At 53.4% G+C, this 25,813-nt stretch overlaps 1 protein-coding gene across 1 annotated transcript in view; it reads right to left on the bottom strand.

Annotated features, from left to right (window-relative positions):
• Positions 1-25,813, bottom strand: part of CUX1 (cut like homeobox 1) — a 280,556-nt gene that overhangs the window by 2,329 nt on the left and 252,414 nt on the right. The window contains exons 15-22 of the mRNA XM_067309899.1: positions 10,903-11,039; positions 10,460-10,526; positions 9,529-9,641; positions 8,067-8,183; positions 5,586-5,669; positions 5,409-5,465; positions 2,111-2,191; positions 131-195 (exon numbers count right to left, since the gene is read on the bottom strand). Coding sequence (XP_067166000.1) covers positions 131-195; positions 2,111-2,191; positions 5,409-5,465; positions 5,586-5,669; positions 8,067-8,183; positions 9,529-9,641; positions 10,460-10,526; positions 10,903-11,039 — 721 coding nt within the window. The remainder of the gene's footprint in view (positions 1-130; positions 196-2,110; positions 2,192-5,408; positions 5,466-5,585; positions 5,670-8,066; positions 8,184-9,528; positions 9,642-10,459; positions 10,527-10,902; positions 11,040-25,813) is intronic.

Genomic DNA, 25,813 nt, shown 5'->3' with positions numbered 1-25,813 from the left:
GGACAGGGAGGCACCGGGTGCCACTGGAAAAAAACGGCTGCAAATCGCAGGGCTGCTGCCGCTAAAGGGGGGAGGAAAACTCCCCCTCGAAATCTGGGGCTGGACCGAAGCCGGCTGTTCTCATACGCACTTTTTGGCGCAGTAAGCGGCGCAGTCGCGTCCCACGCTCTCGCTCCAGGCCGTTTTGTAGAGGACCTGCAAGACAAGAAACGCCATGAGCGCTCCTTTCCCCGGGGCAGCCACACGCGTGTGCCGGGCTCTGCGAGCAGCAGCGATGCGACACTTCGCTGCCTCGAAACCCCTTCGCCGCTGCCTGCGGCCGGCAGCGCTGCTGCCTATCTGTTCGCCAGGGAAATACCCCGATTCCGCAAACACCCTCCAGCAGGCCTCCAAATTAGGGTTAACTGAAGTCGCAACCGGCTGAAGGCAGTGGCGAGGGCCGCTTTGCTGCCCTGATCCGTGGGGAGGGAGGAGACGTGGATCCATCCAGCCGCCCGGCAGCCGCGCTCAGTTTGGGCCCAATCCAGCCAACGCCGGGCGTTGAACTTTGGGCCCTTTTGTGTCTAGGTGAAGCAAGAACCTTCCAGCCATGAATATTTATGACTTACATATTTTTTTTAGGTCAGCGTTTTAAAGTTTAATGATGATAACTTTTTATTTTCTTTGCTCCTTTCCTCACCAAAACAACAAGAGCTCGATTTTGCTTTGAGAAGAGAGGGATGGAAATATTGTTCCTATTTGTCTTTCATCTCCTTTCATTGTTTAATTATTGATGGCCTTTTTTTTTTTCTTTTTTTTTCCCCCCCCTGCAATGATAAATAAACCCCCAGAAACTGCGCAAGGAGGAGGAAAGCTGTATAAACAGCAGTTTGTACTGTGAAAAATGCAGCAGCACTGGGAATACCGGCAGCACCTGCTCCAGGAGCCTGCCGGGCCCTGCAGCATCGTCCGGCTGCAGGGGAATCCCTCTGTCCACCGGAGACCGGGAAAAGCCCATCCACCCCTGGGCCCCTTTCCACCCCGCGTGGGAAAAGACCGTTTCCCAGGCGGGCGCGGGAAAGCGGTCGGCGGCCGCTCCGAGGGGCTCGGGCTCCGCTCAGACCTCCGCTTCGAGCCCTCGTTAGAGTTTAGCGCGGAGACCGATTAGGAAGGAGACTGGATTATATCTCCGCAGGGCAGCTCGTCCCCGTACGACACCCTCCGAAGGTGACGCCGGGACACGACCGAGATGAACCGAAGGCCAACGGGGAGCGCAAGCAGGAGGCCGCGCGCGCTGCCGGCGGGCGGGCGGGCGGGCGAAGCTTGGGTGGCTCCGGCTATAAATACGCCGTGCAAGAAGGCTGCGGGATTTGCGAGCGGTTGCTGCAGCCCGGCTCCCGGGCGCTAAGGCGGGATGTCCTTTCTGCGTGGGAAGCGAGGCCATTTCCAATGAACAAGGAGGCTCTGCCCTAAAGAAAAGGCCCAACACGCCGCCCGCCCACCCGCCCGCCCAGGCTCGCCGGGTCTCCCAGCGGGGGGAATTCGAAGACGGCTATTGAAAGCAGCCCCGCGGGGCAGGCAGGGCGAGCGGGGGCAGCTAGAGGCGACCGCGCGAGGCAAGGACGGGGCGCCGCTCCGATGCAGAAGCCACCAAGGGATGGGCAGAGAAACCGGGGGAGCTGGAAACGAGCTATTGACAGGCCACGTGGGGCCGCGGGGTCACATTTTATTCCCCAAATTTCTTATGCCAGGAGCTCTGCGATGATTAACAAAGATTTCACTGCCCCGCGAGCGGAAGGACTCCGGGTGCGAGAACGGGGAACTGCGCCCGCATCCAGGCGGGCTAAATCCCCGGCGGCTGTTTCGAGGCACGGCATAAGGAGACGGATGGCTCCAGCTCCCGACCCCGGCACGTCGCCGCTCCTCTGCGGACGGCCCTTCCTTCCCCGGAGGAGGCAGGGGGATGTTCGCTGCCCCGTGCGCGGCTTAGAGGAACCGCGCTGCCCACGGCCCCAGCCTCGCCGGGACGCAGCGCTGCAACACGCTCACCGGGCACAACAGCTTAAAAACGCACAAATCAGCGCTGACATGTTAACGGGGCGCCCGCTCCGCTCGGGACCTCCGCACTTACCAGGAAGACCAGGCAATGCAGAAACAGGGTGTAGAAAAAGGCAACGGTGCGAGCCATCTTGTTGGAGAGGATGAGCCGCCCCTGCAGCCAGAGCAGACGGGGAAAAGGAAAAGCCGTTTTAATGGGGGTCAGCGGGAACGACACCCCCCCCCCCCCCTTGCAGGGGCTCAGGCAGAGCCTGGCTGAGACCGGAGCCTGGTTTGCACTAGACCCTACAAAAACAGGCAGCATCACCCAGGGCAGGCACCGAAGGCACCCTGTCGCGTCCCTGCAGGTGCCCTGAGTCACGGACGCAGGCGCTTTGTGCATGCACACGCAGGGCTTGGGGGATGCGACTCCGGGAGTTTGACGCCGGGGCGCCGCTTAAAATCCCCCACTTCTCCCTTTCGAGCCTCCTTTACCCCAGCCTCCCCCCGCAGCTCTGCAAGGCCGTTCCCCCCGCCACCGCCACCGCGAGTCCCGACTCAGGACCTGCCGGCAGCTCCGCGCCGCTCCGGAGAGAAATCCCGACGGTAATTAAGTCTTGCGCATTTTTAATTCATGAGCGCGTGGAGTTTCTGCTCGGCAATGTCGCTCCGCCAGCCGACGGCGGGGGAAGCGGCTGAGCGAAGGCTACGGCGGCAGCTGCCGAGGCCCCGCAAGCCCTACCGGCCCCGGAGCAGGGGACACCTCCGCAGCGGGAGGCTTCCTAGGGTCTTTCCTGACTCGCCGGCCGGCCAGGCCCGCGGCCACCTTTTAGGGTGCCGCCTCCCAAGCACTCAGGGTAACCGCGCGTTTGTGCTCCGTGTTCGGGACCCTGCTCGCAGCCGCCCGGCTCTCTGCGAGCTGTGTGTTTTTCTGACTCGTGCCGCTCCTCTCCGTAAACCTGCCGGCTTTCCTTGGGCATCTTGCAAGAATCTCGCTAGTGCAAACTCTCGCCTCCTCCGCAGGCATCCCCATCCCGCCGGTCCTGCAGCGTCCCTCCCGAAGGACCAAGCACCCTCCTCGTGGGAACGAGCCTCCGGCCGCTGCTGCGGCCCCGCCAGGCACCCGACCAGCGCGGGGCGGCTTTTCCCGTCCCTGGGCAGCTCCCGGGAAGGCGGTCGAGCCGGGCACACGGAGCAGCCCCCCGTGCTGCCGGCCTTTAGGATGTCTTTGAGCGAGAGCCACGAGGATGCACAGGTGACGTGGGCATCTCCCAGCTACGGCCTCGTCTGCCCCCTGAGCCAGCAGGTCCAGAGGCAGCGCACGGAGCGGCCCCGAACCCTGCGGAGAAGGCTGCCGTGCTCAAACCTCGCGTTTTAGAGGCCACTGAGCAGCAGCCGGACGTGGGAGACGTCCCATCACCGCTGGCCATGACACTGCTCGCTCTGCCCGTCCCTGGGAAAGGCTCAGAGCTGGAGCAACTAGAGCAGCTTATGCAGAAAGGGCCCCACTTCCCTGTATATTAAATCCTTATTCCCGCTGTAAGAGCTAGGGATTCATTACGGACATAAGTAAATTCCCCAAAACGCCACGAGGGGATTTCCAGTGCTGGCATTAAAAACCGCAGCACTCCCACCGAACCGGCTCTGCGCCGAAATCGTCCCCGCTGTTCGGGGCCCGGCGGAGGCTGCTGCAACAAACGAGATTACAGTCTTGATTATTCCCAAGGAGCAGCTCCGTAAGTCAGGTTTTCTGCAAATGCCTTTCATTAATTCTCCATGGTGCTGGCACGCCACCCAATCCATATTCATGCTGGCATTTGCTTGGTTTCTATGCAAATGGCAGCTTCGCCTTTAGCACAATATACGTCTGTGTTCTGCGGCCGCTGCGGACCAGCGCACCGACCTCCCACGTCAGCCGCCGCCGCCGCGCTGCGCAGCCGGCCTTAACTCGGCCCAAACCGGATCCCGAGGCTGCCGCAAACGTAACTCAGATCTCTTCGATCAGCGCGCTTGCACTTCAACGCAGCAGGCAGCGTTCATTCAAAAGGGACGCTCGGGCATTCGCTCCGGTGTTTTTTGGGAGAAGGATCGGGCGGGAGAAGCAGCAGGGGCAGCGGAGCCCACCGGGGATGGCAGGGGCTCCCCGCTCGCCTTTGCTCCAAGCAGGCTGCAGCTCGCTGTGGAACAGCCCCCGTTTCCCATTTCCCATTTCCCGACGTCCTACAGGCGGAACAGAGCAGCTCTGCTCCGACCGATGCCGTCACGCAGCCGGCGGCGACGAGGGCTGCAGCCGGCTCCCTGCGGTGGTGCTCCGCGTGCTGCACGCGCGCCCGAGCTCCCCGGGGCCGGCGGCAGGCGAGGAGCCATCGCTGCTGCCGACGCCAGCAGTTCCCCAACACTATTTCCCCTGCTGCATTTTTTTTTTTGAAGGAAAAAACCAGATTGGGGCAGGGAAGAGGTTTTTCTGCTGTTGGCTTCGTTAGCGGGGTCCCCTCGTGGGCTGCCGGTTGCCGCCACGCGGAGGAGCCACCACCATCCGTACCAAGCCCGGATGAGCACCAGCATCGGACCAGGCACGAAAACGGGCTACTTCTGGGCAAAGCACTAAGGCTTCTGCAACCCGCGCTGCCGGCCTCCAAAAGCAGGGATCCAAACCGAGGCGGATCGGACGTTCCCCAGCGCAGCCCCCAGCCCCCGCGCTCCCGCGGCCGCCGCTGCCTTGCAGTCGGCCCTCCTGAGCGGATTTCAGCAGCGCCGTAGGAAACCGCGGTGCTCTTGCTGCTGCCTGCACCACCCGGCAAGGCGGGCGTCCACCGGCTGCAGCAGCGAGTTGTGACAGTCCTCTGCAGCGCAAGCTGTCCCCACGCTCCAGGGCCGTGCCGCGGCTGCCCGGGCCGGGCTGTGGGACCGGGACGCTCCCTGCGGATGTAGATGGGGAGAAGTTGGGAAAGGAGAAGGAAAGGGCAAGCGAGGAAACCGATTTCTCAGCTCTCCGCTCCTTTTAAAGCGGAGCCATTGGCTAAGACGTGATGAGAGAGGAGCGAGCCCCATGCCCTTCCTCTGCCGGCAGGGGTCCGAAGGCATCCGCTCCCCTAGCCGTGGCCGGCTGCGCCCAGGGCTTGGAAGGAGACAGAGCACAAAAAATATATATATCCATAAAATACAGCTTTCAGCAGAAGGAAACAGAGCAATCGCTACTCTCCAGCACCCCCTTGGAGAGGAATAACAATTTGGGGGCGTCTGCGGTGCAAGCAGCCTCGCCTGGCCAAACCTCCGCGCTCCTCCGGCCGGCTCGGGGCTCTCGAAGGAGCCCAGCCACCGCCGCAAGGCCGGGCTCGGCCCCTCTCTCAGCCCCCCGGGCGCGAGGCCCCGCTGCCGCCGCCGCCGCTTACCATGCTCAGCGTGGCTTTATCCCAGGGGCTGAGGCTCAGGTATTTCCTTTGGCGTTCCTGCCAGGGAGAGACGGAAGAGGATGAGTCCGAGGCTCAAAGCGCTCATCTGCGGGTTCATATCAGAGAAGGGGGGTCCGCGCCGCTCCGGGGGGCCACGGCGCCGGCGGCTTTCCCTACCTTTCGGCTGAAGGAGGAGAAGGGGTCGAGGCGCTCTTCGTACTGGGAGGAGTAGCGCAGCTCCGTGTCGTCCCTGCCGCCGCCCTGGGGATGCACGGGGGCCGGGTGAGCCGGGCGCGCGCCCTCGCTCGTCCCGACGGGTTTTTTGGCAGCGGAAAAGGATCAGAGCTATTCACAGCAAAGCCCGTCGTCCCGGACGGACGCCACCTGCGTCCCCTCCACACGCCCTTTCCACGAAATAACGGTCACCTGCCTCGCCGCAGAAAGCCAGCTTGGAAACGCCGAGGATATTGCAAATCCCGCGCTCAGTTCTGCCGGATCAGGTAGGAGGGAGACAGCGGTTGAGGAGGAGGAAGCGGCTGTTTAAACACGCTGCTATTACTAGCAGGGCGAAGGGCAGGGGAAAAGCGAGGAAAACTCCTCGAAAGAAGTGAAATATTTCGATCGGTTCAAACCAGCTCAATTCCTGGCCTCCTCCCAGGCTGCCCTCCGGCAACCCTGCGGGCGCCTCCGGACCAAGCCCCGAGGAAGCGACAGCAGCCTTGAGCCGTCTTCCCAGGTTTCTCAGACGCGACGTTCGGAGGCCGCGAGAAGGGGGCCGGGACGCTGCCGAGGGCGGATGGCCCCCGCGCCGCGGGGATGCGCGCGTTGGAGGCGCGGGCACGGCCGCCGGCAGCGCTGCCGCCCGTCCCCGGGTCGCCCCGCGCGCCCGCGACTCCTCCAGGCCCAGCTTCGCTGCCGCCGCCAGCCCGAAGCGACGGTGCTGACGTTTTCAAGGAGGTCTCGCCGGAGCCGTCGCTGCGCGTCCCAGTCATCCCAGCACGGTCTCCGGTGGCTCTGTTCCAGCGCGGGTACATCCCGCTGCAAGGGGACCTTTAGCAAACAGGCCCTTGCGCTCCGCAACGTGACACGCGGGTCACCGCACAGCCACGATCCGGGGGTGAGGTGAGATCCCGATTTAGGGGCCAGGGATCCCTCGCGCCCTGGCCTTACCGAACCATCTCTGACGATTATTTTTAGCTTGTCGCTCGCCCGATGAGGTTCAGAATTACGCACCCCCCCCCCGTGACAATGTGTCGGAGGCTGCCGCTCCCCGTATCACGGCAATGGCACGCGGGGTTGCCTTGGGGAGGACACGCGCAGGTGTGACCTGCCACGGGAGAAGCGGGCAGAAATGCCAGAAGGGCCGACCCGGTCCCGTCACGGAGATATAAATAAAAACGCCAGATAAGGTCCTTCGTGCCCGTAGGAGTCTCCCATCCCAAAGAGCTTTTAAAATATCGGTCAGCGAAGCGGACTGAGCCCACCCAGCACGGAAGGGCGAGCGCTTTGGGGAGAGTCGCGGTACCATCGCAGAGCGGGCGGCAACGCCGTGCAGCAGGACACGGCGAGGAACAGCCGTCCTCTCCCCTTGTTACCGTCATTTTTAGTTATCAGAAAAGCCTGCGGCCGCGATAACCCAGCTCAAACTGAAGAAGCGGCTGCAATCGGCAGCCTGAACGTGCTCGGTGGCCAAACCGGGGGCTCTCCCGCCATACGCGCTCAGGGCATTTCCAGGGATGAAGCCCGCGGGAAGCGGTGCAAGCAGAGGCGGCCGAGGGCAGCGGTGCCCCCACCGCAGACCCGGCGTCCTCCTGGTACCTGGCCAGCCCTGCCACAGCTGGGGCTGCTCTCTGCTCCCAGGGACCAGCCTTGGTGGCCCAGGACCAAGGGAAGCAGAGGAGCTCTCTCCGCTGGCCACGAGAAACGCAGGCTGTGAATGTGCCGCGTGGGTTTGTGGGTCAGGCGAGCCAGGGAAAGGCGAATTTCCCAGCTAATCACCGGCAATCGGACACGGCGCGCGGGGAATCAGCTGCCGCTTTCAGTTAGCCCAACAGGAGATACGGTGAAAGGTGCCGAAAACCGGTGACTAATGCACTGGGAACGATGCCCGTCCGCCACGGACGCGGCTCCGAGGTCGCCCAGCTCAGCTGGTGAGATGGACAGCTTGCAAAAGTAGCACAGGCCACTTCCAACTGCCTGATACAACCCTCGCGCACGGAGGATGAGTCACTACGTGACAGGCTGAATTGTTTGTCAGCCTCTAACTATGGGGCTTCATTGCCGGAGGTCCCAATTTAACCACGTGCTGTCCGGTCGGGCAGGAGCATCTGCAGCTTGCCAGCTGGAGAGCAGTCGTGGGAGCATCAAAGCATCTCATAGGGGCTCTTTGAAATAGAGTTTCTGACATCAAAGACGTTGGACATGCTTCAATACAGTTCAAAAACTGCCCTCGTGGGAGAGAGGCTGGGTACCTGCTCCTCTAGATGGAGCATTGAGCCCCTTCCCACCCCAAACGCCTCCAATTTTAAAACCTTCATGCCAGATGTGTGTGGGTAACGTGCAATTTCCCCATCACTCCCAAACACTGAGGGTGGTGGTCCAATTTGGGGGATATCTGCTTAGAGGAGCGCGAGCCCAGCTGGCAGGACGGCCACTCACCCGCCCAGGATAGCTCTGGAGGAACTTGATCTTCTCGTAGAGCTTGATGTTGTCGGCCCGCAGGTTGTCCAGCTCGCTCTGCAGAGCGTGCACCGTGTGCTGCATCATGCGGTTCTCCTGCAGGGCAGAGCAAGCGGGACGCCGTCAGGGCCTGGCAGACGCGCGGGGACGTACCTAACCGGGTGCGATGGAGACGGGGGTGTTGGCTGCGACCAAGGAGGGTTCAACCCAACGCTAGCGGCCCTGCTCCACAGCCAGTTCCCCCTCCTGACCGCAGCTTCGGAGCCAGTACCTCGAGCACAGGCCTGAGGAGCACGAAGATGAGCTTAACTCCTTGCACCCTGGAGCCCCCATAGCCACCTGGCCCCCCAAGTGAACTGGGCACGAAAGGACAGCTGGGGAATGGAGTGAGGTGGCCGGATGCCCGAATTCCTCACCATACAAACCTGGGCGCTTCACTAACGTTCCCTGCAAAACAGGACCGTATTTGCCGACAGAACTCGCAGAGAAGCTAATCAAATCGAGTCGTGCTGCTCCAGTGGCACTGGGAGATGATCAGGCTATTTATTGATTTAAAATTCCCGGTAAAAACCCTTGACGTCACGGCTACAAAGCTGCACGGCTTGGCTGGCTGCGCGGCATCTCCCCTGACCCCACCGTGCCGCTGGTTTAGCCGGTCCTGGCAGTAACGGAGCGGCAGCGGGGAGCCCCGGCGCAGAGCTCCCGGCCCGCGGCGCTCGCAGCCAAGCCGAGAAACGAGGGCAGGAGAGGAAACGCTGAGATGCCACTCGCTACCGTCGCGGCAAGCCGGGGCACCTCGTTCACAACCCCACTGTCCCCTCTCGGCCATCACGCTCCCAAACCGCTCCTGACCCTTTCCCTGCAGGGCTGGAGAAAGGCGGAGCGGCTGCGGGCGGTGTCAGGCTGGGACCGGCCGTAGCCGTGTCCCATGGGAGGCACAAAGCCGACCTGCCCGCTTCTCAACACCGACGCCTCAAATACCCAAAGAGGTTGCTCTGAACTGCACTTAAATCGTAGAGCTGTTGGGTGAAACTGCCCCGAACCACATTTTCCCTACGGGCCCCCAAATGCTGTGCAGGAAGGTCGAGCGCAACTGCAACGGCAACGCGAAGTCGGACTGGTCCTTCAACAGGAGCAACGCTGAGGGTCCGCAGGGGAGGTTTTGGTCTAGGAACCCGCTAGTACCAGAATATATTTTCATTTCCCTTGCAGCAGCAGGAGGTTGAGGTAAATGGAGTGACAGCCCTCGGAGACGGGCACGGGGCGCAGGGCTGGGCCGTGCTGACCCAGCAACGGCGTGGGAAGGTGGCACCGCTCCAGCGCTCGGCTGCCAAGCGGACGTGGCCTTCATGGACACGCGCTCGGCAGAAAACAGGCCACGGAGGCCCTGGCTTCTGTGCTCGGGCACTGCTGCGCGGCCAGCCAGCCCAAGCCAACGTACCCCTTCCAGCTCCTGGTTCCTGGCCCGGAAGCGCTCCCTCTGGCTGGAGATGATGGACAAGAGCGAGTCCATCTGCCCCTCCGGGAACGATGTGCTGGGGGGCGGCGGGTGACCTGGGGAGCAAAGCTCGGCATGAGAGATGAGCGGGCAGACAGCCACCGTCCCCCAGAGAGCAACCAGGGCTTGTCTGAGGTCCCTCCAGCGCGCGGGAGGATCTCACGGCCGTCACGCTCGTGCCCACGGGGGTTACAACAGGGTTCTGCAGCCACCACCGCAGGGTCCTGTGCACGGCCAGTGAGCGCCCTGGCTGGCTGAGCCTCCCCATCCGTCCGTCCGTCCTAGCAGCGGGAGGCATCTCCAGCCGAGGAGAAACACGTCCTACGAGGCAGTGACTCAACCCGTCTGCACAGAGGGACTATTCATAGCACAGGATGGGTGGCTGCAGGTTGTTTGGCTTGGTGGAACTGTTGCCATGATATTGTTTATCATGTGTTTTCAAAACCTTTCAAAACAAAACAAAAAAAAGAGGGAAAGGAAGCGGGTTTTCTTCCAGAGGAGCCAGCCGTCATCATTGGTTTGATTCATTTTCTCCGGCAGGCTGCGGAGCAGGAGCCAACGTAAAGAGAACATTTAGCTCGCTGGCTCCGGAGGTGAATTTGGGGTGGTAAGCTCAGGAGTTAGAGCACAAGGAGCCCGGCTGAGCCCAGATTTGCCAGGCTCGGCACGCATCTGCTGCATGGTCTTGGGCCACGCGGCAGGAGAGCAGATGGAGGAAGGTGAATCGTGCCGAACACGGAAAACCAGTCAAGGACCAACACGCTGAGCAAACGATATCCATGCCTGCTTAGGAACGTCCTCGTACTGCTCATCCCGCGCCGGCGGAAGAGGTGACCACCCACCGGACACTGCCGCAACCACCCCGGCCTCTTACCGTAAAACAGAGCCGTTGCCTCCTTGATGGGCTCAGGAATCTTCTCCAGGCTGTGGACGGCTGCGCCCTGGGCACCACAAGAAAGGATTAAACGTTTCCCACCCATCTTCCAACGCTCCCCTTAGGTCCTTGCTGTGGCCCCGACACCCGGGTGCTGCGGGGAGCTTTGCTCTCAGACAAGCCCTAGACAAGGCTCAACGGCTGGGACGTGCTGGGACGTGCTGGGACAGCGCAGAAATGGCTTCAGACTGTGCAAATAATCGTTAAAACTATGTCCATGAGCAAGCAGAGCGAATACAAAACGTGACCCCTCGGGGCGCAGGAGAGGCCAGTGCTTGACCCTGGAAGCCCGTCCCTTCCCCGAGGAGGAGGAGGAGGAGGAGGAGAAGGAGGAGGAGGGCTGGCTGGTCCCCGGGTGCCACCGCTGTGCCGGGGGGCATTACCTCCGCATCCGGGCGATGCATGGCCGACAGGGCCTGGATGGTGCTGAGGTCGTGCTCCAGCTTGGCCACGAGCTCCTTCTGCTCAGCCGCCGCGGAAACCGCCTCTGTGAGCTGGATCTGCAGCTCCGCGCAGCGCACTGCAAAACAGAGCCCGAAATGCGGGCACGTCACCCACCCTGGTCCCCGCCGCCCCCCCCGGGGGTGCCAGCGTCGCACGCGCGCACGCAGCCCCACGCGCACCGAGCCGGGTGCAGCCCCCCGAGCCCTGGCTGTCGTTCTTTGGGTGTATTTTGACCGTTTTGAGGCGGTCGCGGTGGGAAGAGCTGCTCCACGACACGCGCCTTAAAACCCAAAGTTCTGCCGAGGGAAGACCAAGGCTCTGCGAAGTCCCTGCCTGCAGCGCCAAAGCAGCCCTCGAACGCCGAGCCCGGCTCCCCGGGGGCCGCGGCGGGTCGGCTCCCCGGCAGGGCTCGGGCGCAGCCGAGCCAGCCCCGCGGCCGCGCGACACCTCGGCGTCCCCGCTCGCCCAGTTGGCCATGCACCAGCCTCCTTGCAGCTGCCCCCAGAGCAAACCCACAGCCCGGCTCCCGGCGGGCGCTTGCTGGAAGGCTGCCGGAGCGACACCAGCGCCTCCGGGTCCCGTCACAACCCCAGCCCCGACGCGAAGCGAGGCAGAGACATTTCTGGGCAAAAAATGAACTGCTGAGGGAGGAACAGGACCAGCACCAGCAAGCTCCTTGCTAGATTTGCAACTCCATCCACACCTGAAAACAGAGTATCAGCAATGAGGATCCCCGTCCTACAGCGGAAATCCTGCTTCTCCTTTCTCCCTTGTTCCTAGCAAAATCTTGGCCTCCGTCTGGCAGAAAATCTGGCTCAGATAAAGGTCTAGACGTCAAGTTTTACACTGCCAGGACAGCAGGATGCGTCCCTCCCCGCCTGCATTTCCAGGTGGGTGAAAGCTCAGGTACCAGCTGCTCAAGTCCCTCCCTGCTAATTCCCTGTTGTAATTATCCCCCTGAATTCCAGACAGCTGCAAGGCAAAAAAAATCCTCATTTATCAACAGCCAGGGAGCAAGAAATGCAAAAGCTGCCTGGGAAGGAGCCGGGCCGGGGGGAGAAGTCGGGGCAGACTGTTATGCCCACGGGGCCTTCCACCCTCTCTGAAGGCTTCAGACAAGGAGGTGCAAAGTGCACGGGGCGAATTCCAGCACACCCAGTCCTGCCGGGCTTGGAGCCCCCCCCCGCGCGCCCCACGCCAGGGAGCTGCAGCGGGCTCCTCCGCACGGCGCGGGGGAGACGCGCTGCAGACCCGGCGCTGGCGCCGCGCTGGGAGGTTTGGATTAGGAGGCACCGGCGACAGGGATTCAAAGAGAAGTCATGCCGAAAGCAAACTCTGCTTTCCCGCGGAGCCGAGGCACTATCAGCACGCGTTTTTACTTTTTTTTGTCTGAAATGTAATCTTTACATTATTTGTACGAGACCAAACCTGTGTGCTGGGAAAGGAGATAACACATACTTTGGACACAATGCAAGGATTTCTTTTTTTGTGTGTGTCTTGAATCTGCATATCTGCTTCTTAGGCCCCAAATAAAAAGCTCGGGAAAGACCCATCTGCAGTTGCAATAAACGAGCAGTCCCACTGGAGGTCAGTGTTTCTCAAGAAATGGGGAGTCACTGTGCGCGCCCAAAACATGGGTGGCCTGATGCAAAATTTTTGCATTAACAAGGCTCGGAAAGAAGAAAACCTCTTCCCTGCGGTTAATTATTTAATTGACTGTCTCTTTAAATTGCATTAAAATTTAATTGGGAAGCTATTGCTAGCCAAACTTGGGCTGTGGGGCCCAATTCTGCACAAGTCAACCCTGAAGAACTCGCGAGGGACCCAAAGCTCAGCCACGGAGTCCCCAGGGGCCATGAGCCGCCTGGAAGCAGAGCTGGGTGCCCTCCCTCGGATGGGGGAATCTCAGCAAAACTACATTTTGGCACCCTGTTACAGGCAAATCGGAGAACCGGAGTGGAAGCTTTCTCAGCTCCCGAGTTTGCCTTAAATGATGTTTATACATTTGAGTTAAATGCACTGAGTTTTTCAGTTTGCTCAGGAGAAAAAAGGTCACCAAAGAAACAACTGTCCCTGTTTTAGAAAAAGACATGTCCTTCTTTCCCTCAGGTGCCAGGTCCTTGGCTCTGGCCCCATCAATCTACCATAAACCTTCCAGGGAAGCAAAAAAAGACTGAAATCACTTCTAATACAGAAGACAACTGCAATGTATAGAGCTTCTGTTTGAGCTCCCCTTTCCACAGGTGTACTTTTTTTAATCATAACTTTTATTTTTTATTTTTTTTAAAGGGCAGTTGCCACCTGCAATCTCATCACTTCTCTGCAAATGATCCTTAACCTCCAGCAGTAGGTAGATGTTCTCTCCTAGGAAGGCAGGTCATTTTAAGCATTGAGCTTGAGCAGAAGGATATTATATCTGCCTTTGTCTTTTCTAAGCTGCTGTGCTTGAAAGACCTCTCTCTGACCCTTCAGATGTGCAAATACATCAAAAGCTGTTGAAGATGGAGAGGTACTGCAGAAGATAATGGGACAAAGAAGGTGAAGCCCTAAGGAAACTAGAATTTTAAACCACGCGTCTTGATTCTCAAACTCCCTCCTCCCTGACTTTTGAGGCAATGGAGAAATCATCTCCAATTTGCAGGGCCCAACATTTCCATTGTTTTGTGAAGAAAAGTGATGAACTGCAGCAACTGGACAACCCAACAGAGGCAAAAGTCACCAGTCCTGCCTGTGACCTGCCGTTCCAGGCATTGGTGCTGCTCAGCACAGGGAGGGTTGGGTTTTCCTTGCCAGCTCTACCTGGTACAAAGAAAATAAGCAGCTGAGACTGGAATATTAGTGAAAAAAAAATCTTATATTTTCCTGAGAGTCCTTGGCAAGGTGGCAGAGCAGATGGGAGCTGAACTAAGAGTTTTGCATGGAGCACTAGTGAAGTTATGGCAGTTGGCTGGGTGAACTTATGCCTTCTTGATCAGGGTTTACTTAATTCACACCCCTATGACACCGATTGTACATTCTTGAACTTCCATCTGGCCTGGCCGGCCCATAACACATTGATCATTATGAAAAGTTTCATGGTGTCTCTGTCAACAGGCTCCCAGGAGTATGACACAAACCACCTGCACAAACACAGGTGGGACATGCAAGTCCCCAGTGCAACCATTGAGCTATGGCTACCAACCATGAAGCTACGGCTACCAAACACTGAACTTTGGCTACAGCCTTAACACTTCAGCTCTGCAGGCACAACTGCAGGACTTCCCTGGGGAAGCCAGGACTTCAAGAGAAGCACCTTTCACAATAGCCCAATGATCAACCACAGGCTTCTTTCCACCACCCTACACACTGGGACCTGGAGAAGCAGTGAGGGTTCCTCCTTGCTATCAGGAAACTCTCCCAGGAGAGAGGAGCACTGATCTGGCACGTTTTAATTAAGCAGACGCTGGAAAAAAATCACAAATAGATATGAAGCAAGGATGAAAAAGCGTGAGTCCTCTTTCTCCCAGATATCACCCTGATTACCTTCCCATCTTGTTCTCCCTCTCCCAGCCAGGGGATCTTGAATTCTTTCTGCCATATCATAGCTTCCCCAGGAAGGGTGGAGGTAGACTTATGATTTCTGTATCCGTGAACATCTGGCCTGATGAAAGCCTAGCAACAGTGAGGAGAGAGATCAGGCCCTCTGCAAGGAACCAACCACTTTGCAGAGGCTGGTCATCCAGGAGGAAGAATAATATTGGTAAGGCTCTTGAAAAGGATCACACCCTCCCCAAAGCAGAATGGGTGATTAAAAGCATCCTCTACTCAGAGGGGATGCTGTAAGAAAATGTCAGTCCTGTGCAGTCCATGCACCTCCAACCCCCTGCCTGAGGAGCACAGCCGTGGATGACATGGCCAAGAGATGAGTGTTTCTTAAAAGATGTCAAGTGTCTATGTGGAAAGGATATGTGGGTAATGACAAAAGTGTCTCGAGCAGAGAGAAAACTGAATAGCCCCTAAGTAAATTGAGAATAAAAGATTTAGGTCAATCTCACACTCCTCCTGAAGCTGCAAGTTAAAATTCTTGTACTAACTATCAAGGAAAAAAAAAAAATCCTGAAGCCGCAGGCTCCAAGGGCACGTTTCTGGGTAGCTCCAAACCCAGCAGATGTACGGCCTCATCAGGAGCGCCGGCGAGACAGCGAGTCCGGTACTGTCACAGAGCAACAGAAACTTTGACTCCTGTAACAAGCCCCAGCAATTGGACTCCCTTGGCAAATCATCCAAAATAAACAGCATCTGTTTTCACAGATGGAGAAAATTAAGACATACTAGCAACTTAGTTTGAAGTTATAAGGCCAGACATAAATAAATGAGAGGCAATCTTTCCATAAGATGGTGGCTTGATTACTGAGGATACAGACAGATGAATAAATCACCTTGGGGTGAGATAGGCTGTAACTTGCTACACATCCCTGAGACTGGAGTAACTGCTCATGTGTATCCTCTTAGCCTGAAGGAAATGAGAGGTAAGTGATATTGCTGAAGGGATCTGCAGGGTAGAAGCACACACATGGGCAGTTACTGCAAATTAGCTGATGCTCTGCAAGATCCCACCCTGATTTGCCTTATGGTAACTTTTTAATCTGCCTCCATTACTGTCTGGACTCCTCGGATTTACATAACTGTAAAAAAAACAAGAAAACAAGACAAGAAGTGATGTGGCATGCTAGCAGCTTTCTTTGAAAAACTGTCCTCTCAGAAGTGAGCTGAAGTGCATTGAAATCAAGTACTTCAAAGGTTTGAAGCTTACTTCATTGACTGGAAGGAAGATGATGTTACAGATAACTAAGTCTTGGAGTACCTTGACATTAAGGCTGAGAAACTCAGGCACAAAGCTGGAGACTTGCTCAACACAAAACACTAGTGTTTGAGAGCGCCAAGATGAGGAACGTGATCCAAAGCAAGAAGCAGGAAATTGGGTCTGCGACTGGTCCTTTGATTCTTCCAGCTCACTGACCCTTTCCCCATGGGCTGCTCCTGTTAACGACCGGGTTGCTGTGGACAGTTACTTAGATGTGCAAAGTTGAAATGGCCATTCTTCCGCATACAGGAATAAATAGTAAGGCTTTTTGGCATCTCTCTTCGATGATCATTTCAAGCCAATAAAGTCTTAGCTCCAGTTCTACCTGATGACAGAGCTCCCAGGCTTATACATAAATTAAGGTACTATTTCAGGCTCTTTAAATACTTGGCATTTAGCTTTTAAGGAAGTCTGAAAAGGATGGCACTGTTATTGCCCGAAGTCCTGCTCCCCTTCCAAGACAATTAAGGGAAATGGCCTGATGCTGTGTTTCATATCTGAAGGCATGAGGGGGACTCTGTCCATACACTACAGGTTCAGTCCTGGAGGAACCAGGTCTATGAAGATGCCAAAGAATAAAAATCAGAGTGGAAATCCTTCCCGCAAAAGGAAGGCTGTCAAAATCCCTTTAGTGTCATACATCTCAATGTTTCCAGTTACATCTTGACCTTTTTGTAGCGTGGGACATCATATCTGCATGGTCCAGTGCTACATGGGAACCATTCATTCTGTCTTCATGCAAGCTTTCTTCCTCAGGGCCACTGGTGTTTGTGAGCTGTCAGCAGGCTGAAGAACAGGACAAAAAGGCATGTAATGCTTTAACATTTATTTTCCACAAGGCATCAGAGCCTTGTCTCTCAGGTCCATCAAAGGATCCTTCTCTGTGGTACAAATCAGTTCATAGGTAAATGCTGAGGAGCAGGTCATAGCTCAGAAGCCCAGTCAAGCCATCTCCTTATGTCCATGTTACCGCAGAAGATTGAAGAAAAAATCACCAACTCCATCACCTGAAAGGCTTATATTCTTCCAAGAATCTCCCCAGACTGAATGAGGATGTTGGTGATGCAGTCAAGGTCTCTAGAGATCGCACCAGCACTATGGAAGTCACACAAGGATTAGGCTTTTTGGACATTTTAAAGCAACCTCTCTAGAAATCTCCAGACACGGAAGAAAGGTCAGTCAGGTCAGGTCCAAGAGCACCTGGAGTAGCCAAACTGCCTACATCACGTCAGTCTGGAAATCATCTTGGCCTGCAACTTTACTTGCAGGGAGCAAGCAGTCTGTACCTGTTTATCACTTCTGTACCTACCACAACATTATTCTCAAAAATCAGGGGGCAAAAAAGAAGGTAGATGATGAACAGAAAGGGATGATGAAGTCTCTAAAACCCACCTGCAATTCCTACGCACAATCTACCTAGTCTTTGGTTACAGTTACCACCACTGGAAAAGCTCCAAGGATAAACTGGACAGATTGTTCTGCAGATGCAGGAGAAGACACAATAAACCCTTAGCGAGGTCCTTCTGGGGTGCACGCAGAAGATGTGCAGTTCCAGACAACAACGGCAGGGGCTGGTGCTAACGAAGGCAGCAAGAGCAACTCATCTAATATTTCTTTAAGAATCTACAAAACTGTACAAGCATAAAATGATTTTGCAGCATCATGTGTGCTGCCAATAAGACAACAAAAATATGGACAGCAGAAAGCAGATCGCATCTAAGACCCTGAGGACAAAGTTCTAGGCATCGTCTGCCCAGATGACAAAGGGTTTGGCATACAAGGAAGAGATATCTCAATCCTAATGGACTCGTTACAATTCATGAGTATCCTTTTTGAATCTCTTACAGCCCTTTTTCATCAATGCCCTTAGAAACACCTGCAAAAGTGGCTGTTGAGAAGAGCAAACCAAGCTACCAGGACTCACTGAGACAAATGCTCACCATGGTGCCTGACCACACTTGCACTGTAAGCACCACACCATCGAAGTCAGCTAAATGTCCTAGACTTTTACCCAGGTTGACAATCTGGCCTAACTTATCAAACTATTTTAAAAAACGCCTCCCTCTCCACACATACACAGAGATGGGCACTGAAGTGCTACCCTAAAGTCCTGCGGGGATGACCGTCACGTGAAAACCAGAGGGGCCGCGTGCTTCGATGGATCAGTTTGGTGCACCCAGGCCGCTGTAAAGAGTCACATTCGCCAAGTCCTGGGGCTTTCACTGCCAACTGCCCGGAGAGGTGGTGCAGGCAAGATTTCTGCTCCCTCTTCTCCTTTTTCCCCCTTTTTTAAATGACAGCTCTGGGATAGTGAGGGCCCCCCAGGAGAGGAAGCTTGGAGGGATTTCTCCTTCCCTCTCCTCCTGGCCCAGCCGCTCCAAAATAAACAAAACCACAGAAAAGAAACACAATACCACTTAATAAATTCACCCTGTAAGGATAGATGGAGATTTCACAGAAGAAGGGATTATTTCTAAGGGTATTGAGATAATTGCATGGGTAGGCAGGAAGAGTTCAAGAACACAGGTTGAATCTTCTTATCAGTTTCCTATAGCTTGGAGCAAAAAGAAAATAAAATGCTTTAATATAATCAAATGTTTTCTGAAGTCCTCTGTTGGCAAACGCACCATTTGCTCACCGCTTCCATTACAAGAGAAATACCTAGAAGAAAACGCTAGCATTTCGAAACGGAAGGAAGCGGGGCTCGAAAGCACTGACTCAGCCGCTCCCAGTACGTCCTTACCTGTTGCGAACACGAGGGCATGTGAAATATTTACCCCCTTTGCACTAAAAGACCGACTGCTGCTTGCTAACTACGGGGCAGGCGCGGGCAGACCACCAGCACCCGCGGCGCTGCTGGGCTATCGCCGGGCGCGCTGGTGCTGACTTGCTCCTGAATCCGTACCTTCCTACCAACAGGTTTTCTCCTATTCACTTAGCAAACGCCTGTGCCACTTCCAAAGCAAAACCTCGCTCTTGCCACAGCAGCTAACTCCAGAATGAGCTGCACACCACCACCAGTGACACACAGGTCCGCCCCAGTGCTGACCAGTAAGGGCCTGCGGGAACGGACAGGAGATGCCGCTCCTGAAAAGGGCTGCTTGCCATCCCTCCGGCGGGCTGTCGAATGAAGCTATCAGATCGGATCCAGATATCATCATGAAATACCCTGAAGTATCTCGCTCCTAACTTCTGGGACACATCCTTGTGGTTTTGGTTGCCTTCCTAGTTTCCAAAAATAAGCTTTTGGAGATGTAAACTGGAGAAGGCAGCCTGGTTTTATGGTGGATACATGCTTCTGAGCTACAGTGAAGACCCTCTGACTTCTTTAGGATAAAGGCTGTGCTTTCACAAACATAACACATCTTCTGCGTAATTATATTTGTGAATTGAGTTCTTCAGCATCGATACCACCATACCTAAAGAAAAGTACAAGTTATAAACATACGCATTAAGCAACTTGAATCATAACACTTCAAATGTGTAGGTGTACAGTGTCAAGCTTAAAATGATTAGGGTCACATTATACAAGATAATGCCATTTATAGCAATCAACAGTTCAATCAGTCATTAAACAGTAGGAAAAAGAAGTGTATTTTAAAACCAGAACTTTTACATCATGTAGAACAAACTGTCACAGACATTTCAAAAGCAGAAAGCATGCATTTACAAAGAAATGAAGGCATTCAATAGTATTTTCAACACGTTTTAAGGAATGACTCGTTCCTGCAGTACTAAAAGCTAAAGATGGCAAAGACCGAGGACGAACATATACACTGACTTAGGTAAAGTGCTATGCTGTACCATGGAGCCTGAGCTTTAAACCAGCTGAACTCAGCAGCATCTTCCAGGAAAGGCAGAAGCTGCTAAAGCCCCGCTTGACTCCTCGCTCTCCAAGACAGACAACTAGCCAGTCTAGGACAGGACCAGAGCAAATCTCCGGCACCTCCTGCCATGCCAGACCCATGCTGCTCCACGGAAAACACACCCTAAAAGGAGGCAGGCAACACATACGCTTACAGCCCCATAGCACAAATATATAAGAAACAGGCATATACAGTGCAGGGAAGGAGGAGACAACGTGCAGTTAGGCAGCAGCCTCGCGGGCTCGCGATGTCCTTCCACTCGCAGCGCAAAGAACGGGCCCCGGCGGCCAGGCACAGGCGAGCGCACACACACCCGCCGCTGGGTGAAAATCCCTCTCCCTTACCAACACCGAGCTTTAAATACTAGACTCTCCGCAATTACTCCGTATACTTATAGGAACAACATCTTATAAGGCACTAGAAGAGGAATTAAACTTCTTTATACAAAGCATCTGTAAAAATAAGCAGTGAGCCAACTACCTGGCAAAATTCTGTTTCGTTTTTGAATGTAAAGCAATTCCTACCTCAGATATCTTCTTTAACCTATATTCTTAAAATTAGTTAATACATGTTTTAGTCCTCAGAACAATCCCTCTTCTAGTCTCACGCTCAGCACACACCTTTTATTTTCTGGCTGTGAACCCAGGTGCCCACCTCTCACTGACCTCAGCGGGAGTCTTCCCGCTCGAATTTCACTGAAAACGGACACAGTTCTGAAATCTGACACTTCCAAAGTTAAAGTATTGAAAAATTTTTTTCTTTTTTTTTAAGAATTAACAACAAAAAGTAGAAAAGTAATTTTTCCTCCCCCAGACAAACAACACCCCCTCCCAGCAACACCCACCTCTTCACTCCCCTACCGAAACCCGTTGCTGCAAGAGCCAGAACCACCAATGTAAATGTTTGCTGCTTGGACTCAGGTCTCACCTCAATAAAGACAGCCCACGCGGAGTTGTGTTTGTATAAAAGATATTTACTTCAATTATCACACCTAGGGTGCTAGTGAATAATAATAATAATAATACATCGTGTGAGTTTCATACAGTGATATTGCTTCTCCATATCATATAGGGACCGTTGTACAGTGCTGAGAACAAACATTATATGGCTAACCAAACAAAGACAGAAGAAACAATGCCATTCTGCTGACGGAGGGAGCGCTCCCCGCTACTGCCAGCCATATAAACTCTTACTTTTATGTTTAAACAAATACCAAGAAATAAAATGTTACAAAAGATGAGTCACAGCAACACAATGTGGGCTTCTCAAAGCTACTTGTACAAAAAAAAAAAAAATGACACTTTTTTTTTGGTCAATCGGGTCTTTGTGAGGATCTTTTTTTTTTTTTTTTAAATCTGTGATTGTGAATATAACAAACAAGCTCTAAAAACATCTAAGACTTAGTGCGTTACAGAAAAAATATAAAATACTGCTAAAAATGTAAGACACCACAATACACTGGGGTAAAAACTGAGCTTATTATTAAAAAAAAAAAGTTCTCAGGAAAAAGTACACCACTTTCTGTTTGAGTTCATCTTGTGCTGTGTTAGTAGTCGGGGCATTTCAAAGGTCTGCCCATTATCATGGCAAGTAGTTATTGCACAAATGCAAAGAGTTAATTTTTTTTAATTAAAAAAAAATAAAAAAGGGACACGAGGGAAACAATTAAAAAAAAAAAAAAAAGAAACACCCCCCCAACCCCCTCCCCACCCAGCCAGCCTCCATTTGCTTTGGAAATCATGTCCAAATTCACCCATTTGACATTCTCGGAGCATTTACAGCGAGCGGGACGCACGGTGCCCAGTTTTGCAAGAGGAACGATAGAAAAACAGTTTTCAACACAGAAATGCATAGAGTATTCTGACAGATGCAAACTTTTCGCAGAGGTTATCCAATAGTTGCCGTTTTTTGTTTTTTGTATATTTTTTTTTGTGTGTTGTTCAGCCTATGCCGGAAGGAAAGAACCTCGCATCGGAAATCGAGCGGATGTTTTTAGGGGGACCCCCTCGAAAGGCAAAGTGCAAATCCGCTTCCGACCCACGGACGTGGCCGCGCGCCCGGCAGCTGGCTCAGCGCCGCGCGCCTTCGCCCCCGGGGAGCCGCGCCGCCTCTAGCGCGCCGCCTTGGGGGTTTTCCCCGGCGCGGCTTTCCTCGCCCGCGCGCTCTCGCCCGGGGACGCCCGTCCGGACGCGTTTCAGCACGGCGAGCAAGCTGCACGGCTGCTCCTCGGCGCGGAGCGCTTTGCAACGCGCGTTCCCGCGCCTCGCGCCGGGAAACACTGCTGCTGCTGCTGCCGCTGCTGCTGCTGCACAAGGCGGGTTTTCTGGGTTTTGTTTTTGACCAACTTTGAACGAGAAGGAAAATCAGCTTTGAATTCAGAAATCAAAACGTATGCCAACAAAGACGAACATCACAGGAAACCAGTCTCTCATTTTAAATGAACACTCGCGGGTCAATGGCAAAGTACTTCGACCACGGGGCACTGCATCTTCATGACATTCTCAGTAGAGGCTCTAGGAGGCTAAGGGTATTTTCTCACTCTCTATATTGTAAGTCTCTTCTCTCCCGACTGAGGCTTTTTCATCTCAGTCCTAAATTATTTTTTAAACTATTTAAATAATATTATTTATTAGGCATTTAGATAAAATACTTTTTTTTTTTTTTAAAAATGATTGCTCTAGAAAACACAACAGGGGCACGATGATACGGGTATTAAGACGAGCAGAAACCACCCCACTCAACCACCAGCTCAAACTTTCTCCATTTACGGGATATGCATACTCCTGTTGTGCTTATATTAAAAAAAAAGAAAAAGAAAAAAGAAACTGTTAAGAACAATTTCATTATAAATAGGAAATATTAGATTGTTCCTCCTAATTACAAAACCACCTGTATATATTTCGCCTTATGATGCTGTAGAGAGAGCAAGCTTCAAAGCTAACGCGCAAGTGCTGCTAAGGGCTGAGGATGTCGGTGGGTAAAAGCCTGTCCGAAGCCAAGGCCGAGCTAACGCTAAGCCTGGGATGACTTTCCGGGGCCTCGCCGCCATCCGGAGACGCTCCGGCCCCGCGCGGGGGAGCGAAGAAGAACGGGGTGGCAGGCGGCGTGAGCCCGCGAGCCCCTCGCGCGCACCGCAGACCTCGGGCCGGCACGCCGGGCGGGACCTCGCCCTAGGGGGTCTAACGCCGCCGCACACGGGGCAGCCCCAGCGGAGGGAGTTTTCCCCCCTCCGGAGGGTGACTTTTCCCGGACTGGAGCCGGCGCCGCCGCGAGCCAGCGCGCCCGCTGCACGGGGACGCGGCGCTCGCAAAGGGAGCTAGCGAGGCGTCGCGGGCCGCCGAGCCGCGGCAGTGGTGGCGCAGGCTGCAGTCCGGATCGCTGTGCTTTCGATTATCCTCCACGGAGAGACCGGAAAATAAGGCACATCGCTTTCCGAGGACAGAACGTCTGTTCAACCGTAAAGTCTCTGAAAGCAGTTGAAACCAGAACTTCCTGGAAATGCAGTCATGTACGGGATTTTGGTGACACGCACGCCAAACTAAAATAAAATCACTTCAAGCTAAACTAAAGTCTTCTCCTTCCCCCCCCAAAAAACTGTGCTCCGTCATCTTCACCTTTCTAGAGGAGGGAGCGGAGGAGACGGAAGCCCTGGAAAAGCACCGCGGAAAGCACGACGCAGATGGTACCGTGCTCGTCCCCCGCGCGCCTCCCTCGGAGCGAGGCCACCACGTACGGCCGGCCCGGGCTCTCCTGCCGTTCAGAGGTAACTGGGTACTTTGGAAACACTTTTAAAGCTAGTAATAATTTACCCACATCTGAATAATACGTGAAAATAGTACTAAGGGTCTAACGGCGGCTAGCAAAAGCCAGCGAAGCCCGACTGAAGGACTGATCGTAGGAAAAGATTTTTTTTAGTTACTTGGAGAACGGGTTGGACCATGGGGCAAGTCACGTGCCGGGTTTTATTTCTCCTCTTGTAAACACAGGCGACAACCTTCTGAGAGGAACTTCCTAACAGAATTTCAGTCTCATTTCTAAGAATACTTAAATTTGCAGGCTAGTAGGGAAAGCAAGAATGAACTGCTGCTTTTAATTTGATACTGGGCTTAATTTATCCATCAACTGTTTTCCGGTTGTTTTAAATACCTTGCAAATTTTTGTACTGTTTAGCTTCCCACTGCACTTAGAGACAGCAGATTATATTTTACACGTGAGAGTTTCTATCTACTGCATCGTTTTCCTGCAAGCTGCCTCAAAGCAAAGCCTACACACCTATGGTTGCTCTATGTTACCGACGAGGTTAGACCCTTAATTTCAAATTACTTTGCTTTTGCGCATCTCAGACCCTTGGCATTATTTCTGTGTATTCTGAATGTGATCTTTTCCCTATTCGTGCTCGCTAAACCTGCGTATTTCAAACAACTTGATCTCTCAGAGGTCTAATCCTGACTTTACGACACGGATCTTATCGGACAAGTGGGAAAACAGCATCCTATGCATAAAAATACACACTGGTTTTAAGCCTCCTCTCACCTATGCCCCAGATGACATTATGCATCCGGTTGCCTGCAGCAATCCTACTCTGCCTTTAAGGTCTAGCATGTAAATAGGACACATGCATGGGGGCTTTTCCATACTGGAATCATGCACATATACACACTTAACAACTCCTAAAAATGCATATTGTTTACCCGCATAGACAGAAGATGATAATACAACGCCATTAGTATTGTTACCAATAGAGAGGTTGTGCTGTTATGAACATTACCACAAAATTACACAGTAACTATGCAAAAAGCAGGTATGCCACCGTAACAGCAGGAAATTCCTGGGATGACTCTCCATTTTTCACGGCTCTTTGGATGAATATTGTACTTAGGTAGCACAAATACCTCTAAAAATCAAATGGAAAGTCAAAGACACAGATGTCATGGGGAGTTTAGGCATCTACCTTTGCTGTACTGTTTCCTACACGTTATTTTGTTATGGTTAAGGATTTAGTCATTCTCTGCACATGACTGTTCCAGCGTATAAAGAAGCAGAAACGACACTATGATGTCAACAGTTTCAGTAAGAAGAAATCTAGAGAACCGTGGCAAAACTCTTGCATGTGCATGACTTCTGCTAACATCAGTGTGAGCTACGCAAACTTGAGCAACGGCAGAAACTGTCCTTTGTAGCATAGCTAGACAAGAAAAAATACAATAATCTCATTAATTTTTGAAAAGGACAGATTTCCTTTCAATGCCCTTTTGCGCCTGGACATGTTTGTTAATAGCAATGAAAAAAAACAACCCTGAAAATCAGATTTTTTTTTCATCCATAAAAGAGCTGTAGAAATGCACACGTCCCCTGGACTGCCAAAATACTTTGGATCGGAGATCGAGGGCTCAGGGTTTGGGGAAAGCAGGAGTGTCACCTTTGGGAGCCACCAGCCCTCGGCCCTCCCAGAGGACGCCAGCGAGGAGGCTCACTAACAAAATTCAATGCATGACTTCTGTCAACTGGAAAATGACCTTACGACTAATAAGTTATATTACATATGCCACAGTACCGTTTGACTGGGGTGAAAATCATCCCTGAGGAGAGAGATGGCACCACATAACATACCTACTTTTAAGGCTTTTTGAAAACTTAAGTGCACAGGCCTAATGCTAACCTTCTCCAAAAGGATAAATTTCACCTTCTGAGCATAAAACCTTTTTATCCTTGCATATTAATAGGTTAGGGTTTAATACATGACCCGGTCATGTAGGACAGATTAGTCCCTAGGCATAGCATAAAGGGCTTGTCTCGCTTTTAAGTTCATTATTAAATATATTTTATATATGGCATAGTCAATACATCCCATAAAAGGGATGGGGAGGAAAGAACGAATTGGTGAAACAGTAGTTCTACATTTTAGAGCTCAAACACGTTTGTGAAGGAGACTGGGACCACTAGGTCACTTTACAAACCCAGAGACTGAGCCAGAAAAGAAACTGGATCTTGTGCTTTCCAAGCCAGTGATTCCTCTTGCAATTTAGAATCATCTGGCAAGAGTTTAACTGCTTAAAAAAATCTTTTATTTGTACAGAACTTTAAAATTCTCTATCTTTTTAAAAAAATAAGTTGATTGTATATGCAACACAAAGGAAGAAA

This window comes from Apteryx mantelli, chromosome 22, assembly GCF_036417845.1.
Source record: "Apteryx mantelli isolate bAptMan1 chromosome 22, bAptMan1.hap1, whole genome shotgun sequence".
NCBI classification, from domain to species: Eukaryota; Metazoa; Chordata; class Aves; order Apterygiformes; family Apterygidae; genus Apteryx; species Apteryx mantelli.
The sequence above is the reverse complement of the archived record's forward strand: the minus strand, read 5'-3'. Positions and strand labels throughout refer to the sequence as shown.